Below are 18,646 nucleotides of genomic sequence, written 5' to 3' on the forward strand. Positions count from 1 at the left end.
TCACTGAAAACACAATGAGTAAGACATCCTTCCTATTTCCCAAACCCACCTGTTTCTTCACACTGTCTTGGTGAAAAAACATCAACATCACAGGGCCACCTGATATAGCAAAGTAGCTGAATGCTCTAGCTGCCAAAAGACACTTGGGAACCATTTCAATGTGAAAGTAAATAAAACTTAAAAAAAAAAAAGTCTATGCAGAACACACAAAAAATTTCCATTCCATCAGAATCCCTTATATTGTCAAACTAGTATAATAATCCTTAAATGTTACAATTTTTTTTTTCTTTTTTTTTTGCCAGAGAAAGGCAACCATTGACCCTGTGTGGAAGCCTGACTGCTGCTTCTTTTTCCTCACAGTTAAACTTTTGATTCATTAGGGTGGTGAAGGCTTGGTCCCAGGGGATAAAACATGGTGGTCCAAGCACTCAGCATTCCTATTCCTTCTGCTGGTGACTGAAGTAGTAATAAGCACATGACCTAGCTCTGGCCAATGGAATTTGAGGGGAATTCTGTGGAAGGGATTCTGGGAGAGACTTTCTTCCCTGATAAATCAGACGGTAGCACACAAGAAGGCCCATTTTTACTCGCCACTTCCTTTCCTACTTTGATTACTATTACATAAGGCATGATGCTGGAAAGTAATGTAGCCATCTTGAAATAGAGAACTACACAAATAGCTAACCCATTATCAAGCCAATCAACCATTCTGGAATCTTTCACCCCAGATTTATTATTACTTAGTTATTAAATGCCCTTATTGGTTAGCCATTGCTAGTTGGGTATTCTATTACTTTCATCCAAAGTTATTCTTGATACACTAGGTCCCATATGTATGAAAATGTCTGTATTTCACCTCCTCTTTGGAATCGGTTGTGCTGGATACAGAGTTCGTAGACAATAGCTTTCCCTCAGCACCTTTTCTGCAGTTTTCCAGCTTCTATTGCTGCCAAGAAGTTGGCTACCATTGGATTATCATTTTTCATAGGTAATCTCTCTTTCTGTAGTATTCCAGATTTCCTCTTTATCCTTAACATTCTATACTTTTACTATAACTAGGAGTTGATTTATTTGATACTTCATAAGTTTCTTTGATCTGAAGGCACATGTTTTTCTTCAAGTCTGGAAATTCTCAGCCTTATCTATTTCCTATCTTTTCTACTATCTCCTAGAATTCCTACTGGACCCATACTGCACCTCCTCAATCCACGTTGCCCTCTTGATTTCTAACACCATGTTTCTCTGTCCTGCATTTTGTGATCAGTCTCATTTCTATCTTTCCATTCACAAATTCATTCAGCTTGTCTAGTTTACTGCTTATCCAAATTATTGGGCCTCCTGAACTTCAATCATTATAGTTTTCGTTGTCAAGGTTCCCAACTTTAATTTTGCATGGAGCTAACTGTTCATGATCATAACCAGGTGTTCTTCTTTCAAGGATGTTATTCTGTGTCTTCTCTTTTTGAAAATCGAAAACATGTTAAATCCCTTTTGAGATTGCTCCACTATTTCTATTTCCTTGGGTGTGAATTCTCCCATTTGTTAGTTCTGATCATTATTTCATGGCAGATTTCCTTGCAGGAGTTTCCTTTTATCTTGAATAATTTTCCTCTACACAATGCTAACTGCCATGACCAGTTCATGATGCCATGGTGGTTTCATGGTTCTTTTAGCCCCATCATCTAGGCTGTACAACTTAAACTTGGTCCCCCGTTAGGAGTTGGGAGTTGTTGCCTCTCTAAGATCCCATACCTGAAAGCGTCTGGGCCCAGTTTCTATTGTCAAACAGGTACCTCCACTTTTTCCCCAGGCCACAGGCAAATGATACTTTCTAGTGGTGTTTGGGCAAATTTATTTCAACTTTAGCTCATAGATGGGGAGCCTCATCCATCCCACAGCTTCATGTAGGAAGCCCACCTGCAATCTCCTGACAAGGACAAGGCAAGCTTTCCCCACCCCCTTACTATTACATATCTTTTCCACCCCTGGTCCGTAGCTGGCCATGTGTCCTTTTATCTAAACTTTTAACTTTCATTCATTAGTTTTATCTGTTTGAAATGGAAAGAGAGATCTCTGCATGTGCTCACTCAGCAATCTTGACCAGAACACTCTCCATGCCTCCCTATGCTCCCTTGAGAGCAAGGAATACTCCGAGAGTTCATATAACAATTAAGATTCGTGATTTCCACGTACTTCATTTCCAGTAATCTGAAGAGAATTTAGAAGGCTTCAGCAATTGTTCGCACTTTTAGGCCGGTTCCATAAGACCAGATTCCCTACCACAAAACTACAGTGAATTTTAACTGGCAGAGAACAAAAATGGTGGGGAAGTAGGGGTTTCATACAAGCCATACAAGGCAAGGATCAATTTGGAAAAAAACAAATAATACAGCATCTGAAGCCAAAGTAACTTGATACAAGTCTTAACAATACCACTCACTAGCTATGAAACCATGGGCAAGATGTTTTTGTTACTACCCGCTGATAAAAACTTCAATGAGTCAAGGTGTAAAACTTTTAAGTATAACAGAAGGACAAAAGGTGCTAGGCTGGCACTCAAAACACTTTCCAAGCATGGTCCACTCATTCTGGTCTGGAGCTTTGGCTCTACTCTGCCACAGATCCACAGCATTTCTTCCATACACAGAAGGACCACGGCCTCCAGAATCCAATACAGTCCATCAGCCAGAGCTCATTTCACAAGACACAAGTCAGTGAGTGTTCACAATCTATTTGTTTTCCAGAGCAATTTAAGGATGGCACGGCAGTTTATGTTTAGACAGAAAACGGCAGCTAAGGTCTTCCTTTAGGATTCTGTTAGTTAAATGAAACTTGTTCGGGTTCATTCAGCTATGATGACAGAAATCCAAGCATCTGTGGTATCACTTAAAAGAACAATACGGTGATAGCACGGGGAGAAAGATCTGAAGCTTTATGTCAATTTTCTTGCTGGTTACATCTCTATAGGGAAATTTCCAAGTTCCTCAATGAAGACATGCATAGGTCTAAAAGACAATTAAAAACAATCGTAATTAGCTTAGTTTTCCCTTACGCTACATTCCTGATATATTCTCTGTCTGTAGTTTTCTCTTGGCGTTCCCCAAACCCAATCAACCCAAACAGAGCTCCCTTCAAGAACATCTAAATATACTGGAAGAGTTAAGATTAACTTTAATTTGACATGGTAAGGTCTGAAACATGCTTCAGTTGGTAGACATAAAAATAAAATAATCATGGTTGCCACTTATTGAGGACTTACTCTGTGACAAGCACCATACTCAGTACTCAGTACTTTACCCCCATTACCTCATATAATACTTGACTTAACCCAAATGAGGGAGATACTAATGTCTGCACTTTATAGCTGAAGTTTACGAAGCTTCAAAATATTAAATAATTTGCTCAAGCTCACTCGTTTATTGTGACTAAAAAACAGTAGAGCAAGAGTTTTAACGCAGCTCTAATTTCAGAGTCCACACCTTTACGACTGTAACACATTTCGATTAAAACTGAAAGAAACAAGTTACTTACATATTCAGTTATGCCTACCATGTTTACCTTATTCAAAGCATAACCTGTCAGCACTGTTAGATTAAGGGCTTTGGACTCATTTCCTTGAGGAAAAGAGCAAGGATACCAAGCTAAAGCTGAAAAGGGCAGGCAAGAGATGTAGAGGGACTGTCATTTTTCCATACCTTTAAGGATGCCAAGTCAACTTGCAGTCTTCAGATTCATCTTGTACTTGTCTTTTCACAGCACAGCTGGTGTCCCCTTTTACTTCCCTTCTCTGCTTGATGTCTTGTTTGATTCCAAAGAGTATTTCTCCAACTTACAAAGAGATGACTAATGTTTTTTACAAGGAGGCAATCCATGAAAACCTATGCCATGTAATCCACGATCAGGTTTAACATTATTGCTGACCTATATTAGACATAAATAACACTAAACTCCAAAATAAAATATGGAAGACTTGATTTCAAGAAGCACACAGTACTTAAACAGACATTTTTAAAAGCTAATGTTTCAAGTCTTCTATTGAACTAAAAGCACTCTCAAGAGACTGAACACACACACACACACACACACACACACACACACCTGCTTATTTATGCAGAAACTGTCACTGGAGGATACACAAAAAAACCACTATACTGATTGCTACTGGGTGGCTGAGAGACAGAAGTAGAATGTGGATTTTCCTCATTGTATACACTCCTTTGCTTTTGAATTCTGAATCCTATGAATTGATTACCTATTCAAAAACTAACAACATAATAAAAAATGTCTCTCACATTTTAATATCTGGTCATTACAGAAAAAGAAATAAATAGGTTAAGGATACAATGAAAAGGATATGTAAAGGTATAAAAAATTATGCTGTAACTTTTATTGCATCATGAAAGTCAATGACAGCCACTATCCACTACTAACACCATTTCAGCAGTATTTTATAAACCCATTCACATATCTGGGTTTTAAGAAGACAACTCGTTCCCAACCTGGGATTTTCAATCTATTGGAAGTTATAAAGGTAGTCACAGTCCCTGATTTACTATATTTCACAAAGCTACACTAACCAAAATGCTGAATTCCATTTTTTTATTGAAACAAGTTATTGCATGTTGATCAGAAACTACGAACAGCAAATAAAAATGTACGATCAACAAAAATTCTTGAAGTATAAGCTAGTTAGTGCTGTTACATAGATAAAATCACGTAACCCATGGATTCTATAAGAGAGAAAGTAATGGATGCCGTTGGGGTGAAAGAGACCAGAAATCAATGAATCTGTCTACAATGGTGACTGGGAGAGAGAGGAAAAGGGCATTTCAAGCTGTAAGCTGACCTTCCTCCCGACCCAGAGCAGTGCCATACACAACATTTCTGTCCCTCCTCCTCAGGTGTATGAACTATTGACATGAGAAAGGTGCAGCTACTTCCAGTGTTAGGGGAAGAAAAAGACTGGGACCTACTGGTCCACCTGTTTGTTTTGTACACTTACCCTTCTCCAAGTTTCTCTAAGACATCAAATACTTCTTCCGGCTGTTTAGTTAAACTATCTTCATCCAACTTTTTCAGCTGCCTGTGAATGAAGAAATAAAAACATAAAATACATTTTATTTACCAGCAACTAGACCACAAAATACGTTATTTATATTAAAATTAGCATCTTAGGGATTTCTCTACAAAGCCTTCACTAGTGAACATGAAAGGCAAGCTAAGAGACTTTTTTTTAAGTTTTTTTATTTATTTAAGTAATCGCTACACCCAGCGTGGGGCTCAAACTCATGACCCTGAGATCAAGAGTCGCATGCTCTTTTGACTGACCCAGCCAGACACCCCGAGCCAAAAGACTTTTAAGGGATGCTGAAGGGCGGCTCTATGGCAGTGCTGCACGTGTTCTGGCTCCCTCTGATGAGCATAATCAGGACCAGAGGGTAGACAGCTACCAAGAGTCAGATTTCAGTTCAACAGGTATAAGAAACTTTCTAACAGTAAAAGTTGTTCTGAAATGGTTTAGACAGCCTTAAGAAGTCCCTAGTTCCCCATCATTGGAGAATTTAAACAGAAAATGAATCATCATGTGGCTAAAATGCTACAGAGTGGGTTCAAGCGTTAGAGGGAACCTTTAAATCCATTTAAATCTTGAGATGCCATGAATTAAAATGGCATAACTATCTCTTCAAAAAAGATGTTTAATGTAAGGTTAACTATGAATTGAAATATGGTCTCAGCCTGGAGGCCAAGGAAGACAGAGTCTCTCACCCTTCATTAGCAAGATTTTGGCAATTTGGTCAAAACATAGAGATTCTACAGGTATCACAGAAACAGAAAGGGGAAGGTATACACTTAGACATGATCAAAAGTGAAAAATAACTACGCAGCTAGGAATTTCAAATAGTCTCACAGGGACTCTTCCACGAGCAGCAGTGTACCTCCGATGAGTCCCAAAAATCAAAGACATATGGGTGCTTATAACTTCCAGATAATTTTTCAGACTATGCCAGACATAGTAAATAACAAACACAGGAGGTTAAAAATTAACAGTATTTTTTTAAAACTCTGAGACCTCTGGGGCGCCTGGGTGGCTCAGTCAGTTAAGCGTCCGACTTCGGCTCAGGTCACGATCTCATGGTCCGTGGGTTCGAGCCCCGCATCGGGCTCTGTGCTGACGGCTCAGAGCCTGGAGCCTGTTTCCGATTCTGTGTCTCCCTCTCTCTGTGACCCTCCCCTGTTCATGCTCTGTCTCTCTCTGTCTCAAAAATAATAAACACTAAAAAAAAAATTAAAAATAAATAAATAAATAAATAAATAAAACTCTGAGACCTCTGAAAATTATTAATGGGCTTAAGGAAGAAGCTTGCCAAGGAATATCTGTGTGTGTATACGTGTGCATCTTCTACACAATGGCTTCCTGAAACTACAAAAGACAACAAAGAAAAGACAGCTCAGGAAATGGTGAAATATGGAAGTAGGAACACTAGAGATTTCTTTGTAGACAGAAGGTTCAAACTAGCTGGACAATACCAATTTTTACATGAAAAGACTTGAATTACACATGCATGCACGCGCGCACACACACACACACACACACACACACACACCTTCCCGGAAAAAATAGCAAAACCAAAAGAAAAGACAAAAAAGAAATCCCTGAACACATCAAGTGTATCCACCCATAACCACTGATCTCTAAAGGACAATCTTTTATAATTCTGTAAATGTCAAGACTATGTACTAGAGAAATGGAGAAATGCTCCACGTCAGTAATTGCCACAACTTGAAAATTAACAAAATGACCACCGCGACCTTTGAAAATCAAAAGGTCCTAAATATTAAATTCCAATGACATCATAAAAACTAGCTTCAAAACAAAAAGGGCTGAAGTGAAACTCCTCTTAAAGTTCAGAAGCAACATGTCTATGAACTCAGAAGTTAGAAAGAACATCGCATAAACCAAGGGAGGCGGGGAGGCAGGGGGCGGGGAAGCACTGAATTTGTAACTGTATAAACAATGGACAATACCTCATTTCTCAAGTATAATTAAACAGCTTATATAAAGGAAGATCAAATGTGTTCCTCTGAAGTGTTGACTTTGTGGTCTGCAAAAAACAAAACTCACGATTTCAACTACTCTGAGACCACAACATAACAAAGGAAACTGCCACTGCCGTGACAGAAACAGCTGCAAGCGCCTGATAATCCTCTGACAGAAGAACTTTCTATACCTGCTCAGGCAGTTCTCTGAAACAATCGAAGTGGGGTGTTTGTTTGATTTTGATCTGGGCTTAAACATCTTTATTTCTCTGGTGCCTCACAACCCAGAAGTGGTCGATAAATATTTCCTAAATTGATCAATGAACGTCATGATGGGAATCCTAAGCTTTTACCAGGAATCCTTGTGAGTTTTCAAAAGAATAGAATTCCACCCTAAAAAGGGTTAGCAGGTTATCAACGATTAAGATTACTATGGAACATCTTTTGGTAAGTGACTCTTAATGACATTTATACCATAAATTTTCATGGAAGAAGCACAAAACAGCCCCGACTGATGATTCAGCTCTCAGCTGGGACTTCCCCAAGTCATAGGTAGTTTCATTGCTTGCTCATAAAAGAACAGGCCTGGCCAACATAGCCTCCATGGACCAAACACCGGCAGAGGCTCCTCTCCTAAGTCAGATGGCCACATGGACAGCCAAGCATCCCAGAAATGCTCTCTGCATCCTCCACCACGCTATTATTATCTGACACCAATTCACTTTTTTAAAAATCATAAACTCCTACATAAGCCATCAACTTTAATCTCTCATCACTCAGTCACACACAAATGAACGCAGAGAGGATTTCCTGCATTGAGACTGCAATCCCTTGTTGGGAACACATGCCAACCGAATCTCTGACAAGACACCTGTACCTTTCCAAACACAAACAAGGGTGTTTAAGAAGTAGTTACTCACAAGTCTGGCTAATTCTGAAGCCTCTTTCTCCCATCTTAGAACTCTTGTAAGGTTCATTTTATTAATGTATACTTATCCCTCTTTCCATTCAGAATTTGATAATGGTTACAACAAATGTGTAAGATAAATTGATGACTTTTTTAATGATCATAAAAATCAGTATGTTCTCCCTCCCCAAATTCATATGTTGAAGTCCTAAATGCCAAGACCTCAGAATGTGACTTTATTTGGAGACAGGGCCTTTAAAGAGGTAATAAAGGTAAAATGAGGTCACATAGGTGGGCCCTAATTCAATAAGACTGGTGTCCTTATAGGAGGTAAGGACACAGATAGGAACAGAGGGAAGACCATGTGAAGGCACAGGAAGGAGACAGCCATCTGCAAGCCAGGGAGACAGGCCTCAAGGAAGCAGCCCTACTGACACCCTGATCTCAGACTTCTAGCCTCCAGAACTATAAGAAAATAAATTTCTGCCATTTCAATCACCCAGTGTGTGAAACGGACATGGCAGTCCTAACAAATGCAAGTAATAAAGTTCATCTGCTGATGAGGTTCACCTAAGATGAGCAATTCATTCAAGAATTCAGCCCTGCAGGGGCGCCTGGGTTGCTCAGTTGGTTGAGCATCCGGGCTCAGGTCACAATCCCACAGTTTGTGGGTTTGAGGCCCACGTCGGGCTCTGTGCTGACAGCTCGGAGCTCCGAGCCTGATTCCGATTCTGCGTCTCCCTCTCACTCTGCCCCTCCCCTGCTCGCACTCTGTCTCTGTCTCTCAAAAATAAATAAATGGTAAAAAAAAAAAAAAAAAAGAACTCAGCCCTGCAGTGCTCTCCTTTTGCACATTTCATAAATTTCTGAAAATCCAAAAGGTGCGGGAATGAGTGTGACAAAATGCACACAGGTTGACTCTTTTGCCCAAGCTAATATAACACAAGGCAAAGGTAGAAACAAAACTCAGATTCCTAATCCTGTTTTCAATTAAACCAAGACCTCGGAAGAACAATGAATATATTTCAGAAAGAAATATAACCCATGTACATTTATAACTGGATCACTATGGTGCTTCAGCAAATACTTGCTAACATACACAGGCCCTGTGGAACCGGGATCCTTCCACAGAGGCATCAGACTGAGGCAGTTAAGAGCATGGACTTTGGACCCGATCGCCTGGTTTAAAATCCCAGGTCTGCCCCTAACTAACTGTGGAACCTCCCACAAATCACTTAAACTCTTTGTGTCTCAGTTTAATCACCTGTGAAACAGAAATATGGAGATAACCACCTCATAGGGTTGTTGTGACAATCAAAAGAGTCATAAGAAGTTGAATCACGTGAAATTACCATTTTTATAGGTCAATTTCATGAGGCTCATCAGGAGACATGGAAAGCACTGGGAAGGTGTCTGGCTCCCAGTAAGTGCCGTTTGGGTAAGAATCATTATTATTTCCGTCTCAGCACACTAGAGTGGGGTGATTATGAGTCCACCCCAACCAGCTATTTGCCTTCCGCAGTGTTTGTGTACTTCAAACAAACACCAAGTGTGCAGCCCAGGCTGCCAATCCCTTCCCTTCACCTCTCCTTTGCCCCACACTCCCACACGCAGAACACTTCCTACTTTAGTGCTCATTCTGCTGCAGGAAGTCAGAGGTCTCTGTGAAATAGAAGCTAACTACACTGCACCCCAGAGAAGCATGACTCCCTTGATCTCTGCACTCTACTTTTCTCCAGATGTGGCAGACTGACATAAGATCCTGGTGTCCACAGAGCAAATCAATGATACAACTATAACCAGCCCAAGAGTTCAGACTTTCTAGGATCTGCTACCTCCCCGATCTTGACTTAAAACAATTCCAGGTAGTAGTAGGATCTGGAGCTGATACAAAACAATAGAGGCCTGAAAAGAGCCCAGTCTGGTCAGGTCACGACCCAGACCTGGAGCAAAGAAGGAAATACACAGAGCTGTGTCGCAACTCTTCTGGGCCTCAATTTGCCCATCTTGAAAACCTCCTCTTATTTCCTTATTTCCTTCCCAATGGCAGATTTGAAAAGCTGAGGAGAACATGAGGAAAGCTAGGAAGGCACTGGGCATCAGCCATGAAAGATGCCATCATCATCCTAGAGTGGGGACACTATCCAGCAAATCTTCCTAAATGCTACCCTCCACAAAGCCTTCCCTTGCTGGACCTTCAACCTTTCTCGGCACGCCTTCCGCTTTAGGCGCAAAGCTTTCCCCCTCAACAGATCCTCCCCACTGCACCCCTCAGGTGGGACCCCTTCCCTTAGAAAGTGCATCCAGCCTTCCTCTGCTTGTTCCTGATCCATACCTTGGACCTCTCTAGGTTCCCATCCTGCTTCAGCATCCCCCACCCCCCACCTCCCCGCTACCTCGATGAATCCCTCCTAGGACAGCCTCCCCGCAAGAGCCCCCGCCTTGAGCAGGTGCTCTCCCTAACTTGTCCCCACGTCCCTCAGTAGCTGCTCCCTACAGCAGCGCCCCCCTTCCGCCAGGATGTCCCTCCACAGCAAGCGCTCTCCCCAGCCAGCCCCACGTTTATTCCCCTGGGCGCGCGCTCCCCTCTGCCGGACCCCCTCCCGGGAGAGATTTCCCCCACCCCCCCAACTCAGCAGGTGCCCATCAGCCGGATAGCCTCGCCCCGCGGGTCCACCCCTACGGGGGCGCACCTGGTGCCTCCCCTCTGCCAGTTCCCGCCTTTCCCTCTCCCCACCCCCTGCCTCTTAGCCAGCGGCCCCTTACCGGCGCGGCGGGTTCCTCAGCTGCACCGTCTCCATGGCGCTGCCGGCAGCCGCCCAGTCCCGCTCACAGCTCCATCCTCCCCCGGGACCTCCCCGAGCCCGCCCCGCAGACCCTCCCACACTTCCGCTTTCCGCCCCCACCGGAAGCGGCGCGCGCCGCGGGAGCGGGGCGGGGCGGCAAGGACCGGGCTTGAGCCACGTGGTGTGGACTTGAGTCACGTGGCGCTCGGGGCGCGGCCAAGGAACCCGGAGCTCCCTGCGCGAGGCCGGCATCCGTGGGCCATGCTGCCTCAGTGCAGAGTTCCTCTGAGTTAATTCTGTGCTTACCGAGCTCCGTGTGTGTGGCGCTGTGCTAGGCTCTAGGTACGTAATAGTCAAGATCTAGAGGAGTCCTACCTTTTTCTGCAATTTACGGCGTAGAAAAGATAGTTTACTAGACTGGTAGTTAACATAGTGATAAGTGATGATAGATAACTGTGATATGAGAACCTAACCAACGCCAGTAGGATCAGGAAAACTCTGAGAAGGCTGGAACGAACGGGCATTCATTCTATATATGTCTAGCATCTGCTCTGGGCCAAGCACAGTACTAGGTGCCGCACAGTGAGCAAAATAAAATTTCTGCCCTCATGGACCTTAACATTCAAGTGAGAAAGGCAATAAACGTAAAAACAAACAAACAAAAACAAACTGACTAAAATGAGAGTGTAAGTCATACTAATGTGTTTAAGATTTTACGCACTCAGTCTGGGGCTCCAACTCACAACCCAGAGATCAAGAGTCAGATGCTTCACCTACTAAGGCCAGCCAGCTGCCCCTAGTCACACTAATATTTTTAAAAAGAGTAGTTAAGGCAGAGGGAACAGTAAGGACAAAGATTTGTGTTAGAAGTTGCCATGTTTGCAGCAGAATGAATAAGGAAAAGTAGGAGATGACGTAGGAGCTGTGGCCAGAATCAGATTGAAAATGGGCCATGTACAGATACAAAAAATTACTAGAAGTTAGTTAGGTGTACCATTAGCTATCACTATGTAACAGACCACCCCAAAGCCCAATGGTTTAAACAGTTTCCGGCTTTTGGTTATTACAAATAAAAGTTATGATCATTTGTATACAAGTGTTTGTATGGGCATACAGATAGGCATACATACATTTCATTTCTCTTGGGTAAATATACAGGTGAGAAATCGCTGTGCCATAGAAGATACATGTTTAATGTGCTAAGAAACTTTTTCAAGGTGATTATACTATTTTTCATTTCTACCAACCATGTATATGAGTTTCAATTGCTCTATATCATGTACACTTGGTATGATCAGTCTTTGCAATTTTGGCCAATCGGATAGGCGTGTAATAGTGTCTCATTTTTAATTTGCACTTCTGTAAGGACTAATGATGTTGAGCATCTTTTCAAGTGCTTGTCATCTGTATATTTACTGAAGTATCTGTTCAAGCCTTTTGTCCTTCTTAAAAACTAGATTGTTTTTCTTATTATTGATTTTTTTTTGAGTTTTTAATATTCTGGATGCATGTCCTTTATCATATACATGATTTGCAAATATTTTCTGAGGTTTGTATTTTCATTTTCTTAACAGTCTCATTTGAAGAACAGAAATTTTAATTTTTATTAAGTCCAATTAATCAATTTTTTTTTTCATTTGTGAGTCATACTTTTGATGTCACACCTAAGAAATCTTGAGGAGGAGACCAACCCTGCAAGCTCACTTCCCAGGTTCCCATGTCAGCTGACTTCTGGCTGGTTTCAGTGGAGGGCAGAACTGAGAGAGAAGCCAGACTCTTTCTCTGCCTTCTTTGCTTCTGATTAAGTATCCAACAGTAACCTTCTCTTCAGCTCCTCCTAGAGTGGCCTGACATGGCTCCAGCTTCCATTCTGCTGCGGCTTCTGAACTCTGTAAATAACACCATTTCCTTCTTATATCCAAGTCCTAGGCAGAGTAGTTCCTTCCTGCTACTGCTGTCCTTTGGGCTCCCTCACTAATCTCTGTTGGCATCTTGGCTCCTCTGTCATCTATAAAAACAATTCCCTCAATTAAATTCTTTTTTTTATATACAAATCAAAGCCACACTGAGATACCACCTCACACCGGTCAGAGTGGCTACAATGAACAACTCAGGAAACTATAGATGCTGACGAGGATATGGAGAAAAAGGAACCCTCTTGCGCTGTTGGTGGGAATGCAAACTGGTGCAGTCGCTCTGGAAAATGGTGTGGAGTTTCCTCAAAAAATTAGAAATAGACCTACCCTATGGCCCAGCAATAGCACTACTAGGAATTTACCCAAGGGATACAGGAGTGCTGATGCATAGGGTGACATTCACCCCAACGTTTATAGCAGCACTTTCTTTTTTTTTTTTTTTTTTTTTTTAGCAGCACTTTCAACAATAGCCAAATTATGGAAAGAGCCTAAATGTCCATAAACTGATGAATGGATAAAGAAGATGTGGTTAATATATACAATGGAATACTACTTGGCAATGAGAAAGAATGAAATCATGCCATTTGCATCAATGTGGATGGAACTGGAGTGTATTATGCTAAGGGAAATAAGTCAGTCAGAGAAAGCCAGATATCATGTGTTTTCACTCATATGTGGATCCTGAGAAACTTAACAGAAGACCATGAGGGAAGAGAAGGGGGAAAAATAGTTACAAACAGAGGGGCAGGGAAGTGAACCATAAGAGACTCTTAAATACAGAGAACAAACTTAGGGTTGATGGGGGGTGGGGGGGGAGGGGAAAATGGGTGATGGGCATTGAGGAGGGCACTCATTGGGATGAGCACTGGGTGTTGTATGTAAGCCAATTTGACAATAAATTATATTTAAAAATAAATTTTTTTAAAAATATTTATTTATTGGGGCGCCTGGGTGGTGCAGTCGGTTGGGCGTCCGACTTCAGCCAGGTCACGATCTCGCGGTCCGGTAGTTCGAGCCCCGCGTCAGGCTCTGGGCTGATGGCTCAGAGCCTGGAGCCTGTTTCCGATTCTGTGTCTCCCTCTCTCTCTGCCCCTCCCCCGTTCATGCTCTGTCTCTCTCTGTCCCCAAAATAAATAAACGTTGAAAAAAAATTTTTTTTTTAAAAAATATTTATTTATTTAGTTTGAGAGAGTCAGGAGGGAGGGGCAGAGAGGAAGAGGGAGAGAATTCCAAGCAGGCTCTGAACTGTCAGCACGGAGCCCAATGTGGGGCTTGATCCCACAAACTGAGAGATCATGATCCAAGCCAAAATCAAGAGTCAGATACTTAACTGACTGAGCCACCCAGGCGCCCCTTAAATTCTTATTTCAAATCCCTTCTGTAACCCATCTTACTCAGAGTGTGTTTTCAGGTTAGATCATGTTGATACACCTGAGTTGAAAAGCATTCAGAACTGTAAACTGACAAATTACGATGCTGTCTGTACTTCTTTCCCCAAGACTAAGTGGTTTATGATTTGAAATCAGCATATAAAAGTATTGGCTGTGCCTGGCTCTGTTAAATGAAATGTAACATTTTCCTGATTATAACACATCTTTACTCCCCAGTGTATCTCAACCAAGGAAAGCAAAGATATTATTTAAAGAAACTATCAATTAACCCTGAAAAGAAGTGTTTAAACAACAATAAAAAAAACTATGTCCAATAATAATGTCTGTGCATATTATTATCTCATTAGGGAGACCATGGCTTTAATATCTATTCCTTCCCCCATTAAAGCTGAATACGTATTAAATATGGCTTTGATGAGATGGTTAACTCAGAGAGATGAAATCTTAATGTCAAAAAGTTACTTCCAGCCAAAAAATAGATAGAACCCAAATGTCCATCAGCTGATGAATGTATAAACAAAATGGACACCCAAAATGCATACAGCAAAATATTATTCAGCCATAAAAAGGAATGAAGTTCTGAGGCACGCTACACCATAGATGAACCTTGAAAACATTGTGGTATGCAAAAGAAGCCAATCACAAAGGATTCATATGGTTCCATTTACATGAAAAGTCCAAAACAGGCAAATCTATCAGAAAGTAGGTTACTGGTTGCCTTAGACTTGGGGGTGAAGGGGTAGATGAATTGGACATGACGACTAAAGGAAGTGGGGTTTCATTTGGGGGTAATAATATTCTAAAATTGATCGTGGTGATGATTGCACAACTCTGAATACAATAAAGCCACTGAACTGCACTCAACTTTAAATAGGTGAGTTATATGCTAGTGAATTATTTCTCAGTAAAGTTGTTTTTATTTTTATTTTTTTCTCATTAAAATTGTTTTAATAATATTTGAGCCTTCAGAAACACTGAGAATGAAAGTTTTTTTCAGGCTTTCTGATAATGCTAAAATCTACTATGATCTATTTAATACCTGAGAAACACATGTGTTAGAGAGGAGTCAAAATGTTTTTTAAGAAGTAAAACCTCAGAATAGTACTTTATTTTCACAGGCTGTTGTTACGTACTGTAACTAAATAGTAAAAAACAGTATCACATCTAATTCTTTTTTTAGCCTATCTATATAGAAGCAGTTTTGATAGTGCTTCTCATGCATTTCCACCAAAGTAATCTTAACAGCTAAAAGTTGAAATCTTGGGGCGCCTGGGTGGCTCAGTCGGTTAAGCGTCCGACTTCGGCTCAGGTCATGATCTCACGGTCCGTGGGTTCGGGCCCTGCGTCGGGCTCTGTGCTGACAGATCAGAGCCTAGAGCCTGTTTCAGATTCTGTGTCTCCCTCTTTCTCTGACCCTCCCCTGTTCATGCTCTCTCTCTGTCTCAAAAATAAATAAATGTCAAAAAAAAATTTTTTTTAAAAAGTTGAAATCTTAATTTTGATGGCCCCCTCTTTTCACTATTTGGCAATATTCAAACAGGAATTTGGAGGTAACATATCAGAATCAGAATTCAAGTGACAGAGGATGGCTCAGATTGGAAATGATGGGAATTTGACCCACAGACCCACAGGTGTGTAGAATTTGGGAGTAAAACTAGAGTTGATTTTATGAGGCACAGGTCTGAAACAAACCGGTCTGTGGAGAGAAAAAAACAGATAAACATCAAGTACAAACAAACTCCATGTCGATTTCAAAATATAAAGTCATATCTTGCTTTTGGGTAGAGGGAGTCACCAATACAAAGCTATCCAAGTCCTTAAATTAGTCAGTAGGCTTAATACAATCCAATTTAAACGTCCAAGAGTGTGTGTGTGGTAGTTAAGTTGATTCTAAGGTTTATGCGGGACTAAACATATAGGAGTGTCTGGGAAATTAGTAAAGTTGTTTTTAGAGTCACCTCTGGGGCCCCTCGGTGGCTCGGTAGGTTGAGTGTGTGACTTGATCTCAGCTCAGGTCTTGATCTCAGGGTCATGAGCTCAAGCCACGTGTCAGGCTCTGCACTGGGTGTGAAGCCTACTTTAAAAAAAAAAAAAGTCACTTTCTCCTAGAAGACTTCCCCTCTGACGCCCCCTCCCCTAAATTTCTTCAACGCTGCTTTTATCAGCCCTGCATTTATAGGCAACATTGTGGTAAGGGATTGCCAGTTATCAATTACTGTGTAAGAAACCACTCCCAGGGGTGCCTGAGTGGCTCAGTAGGTTGAGCATCCACTGCGGTCGTGATCTCACGTTTCCTGAGACGGAGCCCCACATTGGGCTGTGCACTGATGGTGTGAGCCTGCTTGAGATTCTCTCTCTCCCCCCTTCTCTCTACCTGTCCCCCACTTGTGTTCGTGCTCTCCCTCTCTCGAAATAAATAAATTAAAAACAAAAAACATTAAAAAAGAAAAAAAGAAACCACTCCCAAAACCTAGTGACATAAAACACTATTTGTTCTCTCTCATAAATCTACAATTTGAGCATGGGTTAGCAGGGAAGGCTCATCTCTTTCCCATGGTGTCAGCCAAGATCAGTCACCATTTGGATGGATTACGACCCAAAATGCCTCACCCACATGGCTGACAAGCTGGTGCTGGGGGTAGAGGGGCCTTCTCTGTTTTTGTTTTTGTATCTCCTCATAGATTAAAGGCTGGGTTCTGAACAATATTTGTGAGCGAGAGCCAGGAGGAAGCTGTAGTCCCTTTTAACAGCATAGCTTTGGAAGGTAGATAGAAATATTTCTACTGTTGAGGGGGCCCCAAAGTCCTGAGCAGTTTCAAAAGAGCCGACATAGACTCCATCTCTTGATGGGGAGTGGTAAAGTTCTGGAAGTGGGTGGGACTGGAAAGTGTTTTCCTCATTTTTGGAAAATATAATTTGCCACAGGCATACTTGTCTGGTGTACCATTTAGAATATACCCACCTCCAAGCAACTGAAAAAAAAACAAACCAACAACACCTAAATGGTGGCTTAAGGCACCACGCATTTGTCGTTTATTAAGGAGTCCAGAAGTCAGTAGTCCCAGGGTTGACTCAGTGGCTCGACAATGTCAATTTCATCTTTCCCCTCCCACCCTACTCAGTACGTTGGCTTTTCATACCTGTGCTGATTGTCTCACAACTGCAAAAATCAGTATATATCCAGGTGTATATCCTTAACCCAACAGTGCCCAAAGCAGAAAGAGAGCAAAAAAGGTTATTTTGAGTCCTGTACCTCTTACGTGGGAGGAAAAACTTTCTCATTAAACACTCAGCAAACATCCCATATCACTGACCGGATCAGGGTCATGTCCACCCCTGACCAATCACTGGTAAAAGGGAGAGAGAGTATTGATTCCCTTAAAGAAATATGATGCATCCCCTGGGCCAGGAGAATCTCAGGCGAAATTCAAACTTCTAGAAGCAAAGATGGAAGCTGTGGAGTAGATAAGCAGCTGTGTGTATGCCGCCTCGAGTTTTCCCACCACACTAAGTGTTCGTTCTTTCTTCTTGTGTGGAGTCTGTGCTGGACTGAGGGGATTCATAGGCAACAGTCACTCCGCCCTCAAAGTTTACAGTCTGGTTGAGTTTACATAAATAATTGTAACTAAATTCCTGAGAGACCAGGTGTCTGTCAACAAGCCTTTATAACTGCAGGCTTGGTGCCAGATCCTATTGGGTCTTGTGGAGACAAAAATAAAGACCTAGCTCCTGCCTTTAACGACCTCAGTCTTTGAGAAAAACTGTAAACTTACAATCACAGAGTGTTAAGTGCTAAATAGGGGTAAACCCTGGTTGCAATAGGAGCAGAGGAGAAACAAGGTAAAAGAGGAGAGGAGGCAAGAAAGGCTTTCAGAGACGATGGTTGAGTCGATTATAGGTGGAGTCAGGACTGGGCAAGAGGAAGTGTTTGGAAAAGACTGGGGGGGGGGGGCGGCGCATAAGCAAACGTTAGGAAGCAAGAGAAAAAGCTTAATGTCCGCAGGTAGCAACAAGCAATAAAAAACACTGGAGTATGAAGTGGGACATACAGTGAAGTCAGATGAGGCTGAAGATAAATGAGTTTAGGGAAAGATCCTCATCAACCTATCAGTCCATTCATTTATTAAATGATTATCTACACAGCACTAGGTACCAGCCACCCTCCAGCCTCGGTGCCTTGGCACTCTCTGCCTGGAACAGCACTCCCTAAGTCTTCTCAGGCTTCAGCTCAATTAGTCCCTCGGAGACGTTTTCCCCACTTCCCTTACCTAAAGCAGCCCCCACGTGGACACTTGGCTTTACATCACTGTTTTGCTTTCCTTCCAGCACTAATCACATTATGAGATTATCATCTTCGTTTGCTCAAGAGTTAACAGCCTGCCAGTTGCCACTGGAATGTAAGCTCCTCGCGAGCAGGGCCCTGGCCCCTTTTCATCTTCTTCATCCACAGACCTTCAGCATCCCCAGGGACCCGGCGCAGCTCCGGCGACCCAAGCGCGCTTCACCAGGGGCGTCCGCAGCTGAGCATGCGCAGAGGGCTTCTGGCGCGCGGCGCCCCGGCCCCGCCCCGTCCGTCCCGCCCCCTCACGGGCTGGTTGGCCGGGATCT

At 42.3% G+C, this 18,646-nt stretch overlaps 1 protein-coding gene across 2 annotated transcripts in view; it reads right to left on the reverse strand.

The window, feature by feature from the left end:
- STK4 (serine/threonine kinase 4) overlaps positions 1 to 10,808 on the reverse strand; it is a 93,577-nt gene extending 82,769 nt beyond the window's left edge. Inside the window, exons 1-2 of one of the 2 annotated variants that reach the window (XM_047068354.1) lie at positions 10,712 to 10,808; positions 5,003 to 5,083 (exon numbers count right to left, since the gene is read on the reverse strand). In XM_047068354.1, coding sequence (XP_046924310.1) covers positions 5,003 to 5,083; positions 10,712 to 10,746 — 116 coding nt within the window. In that variant the 5' untranslated portion in view covers positions 10,747 to 10,808. Of the gene's footprint in view, positions 1 to 2,193; positions 2,435 to 5,002; positions 5,084 to 10,711 lie in introns of those variants that run through there. The other variant, XM_047068356.1, reaches the window with a different exon arrangement.
- Positions 10,809 to 18,646: the final 7,838 nt, after the last annotated feature.

Source organism: Lynx rufus, unplaced genomic scaffold, assembly GCF_022079265.1.
Source record: "Lynx rufus isolate CCGP_SWC_20201006 ecotype Redwood Valley unplaced genomic scaffold, mLynRuf1.p SCAF_8, whole genome shotgun sequence".
NCBI lineage: Eukaryota > Metazoa > Chordata > Mammalia > Carnivora > Felidae > Lynx > Lynx rufus.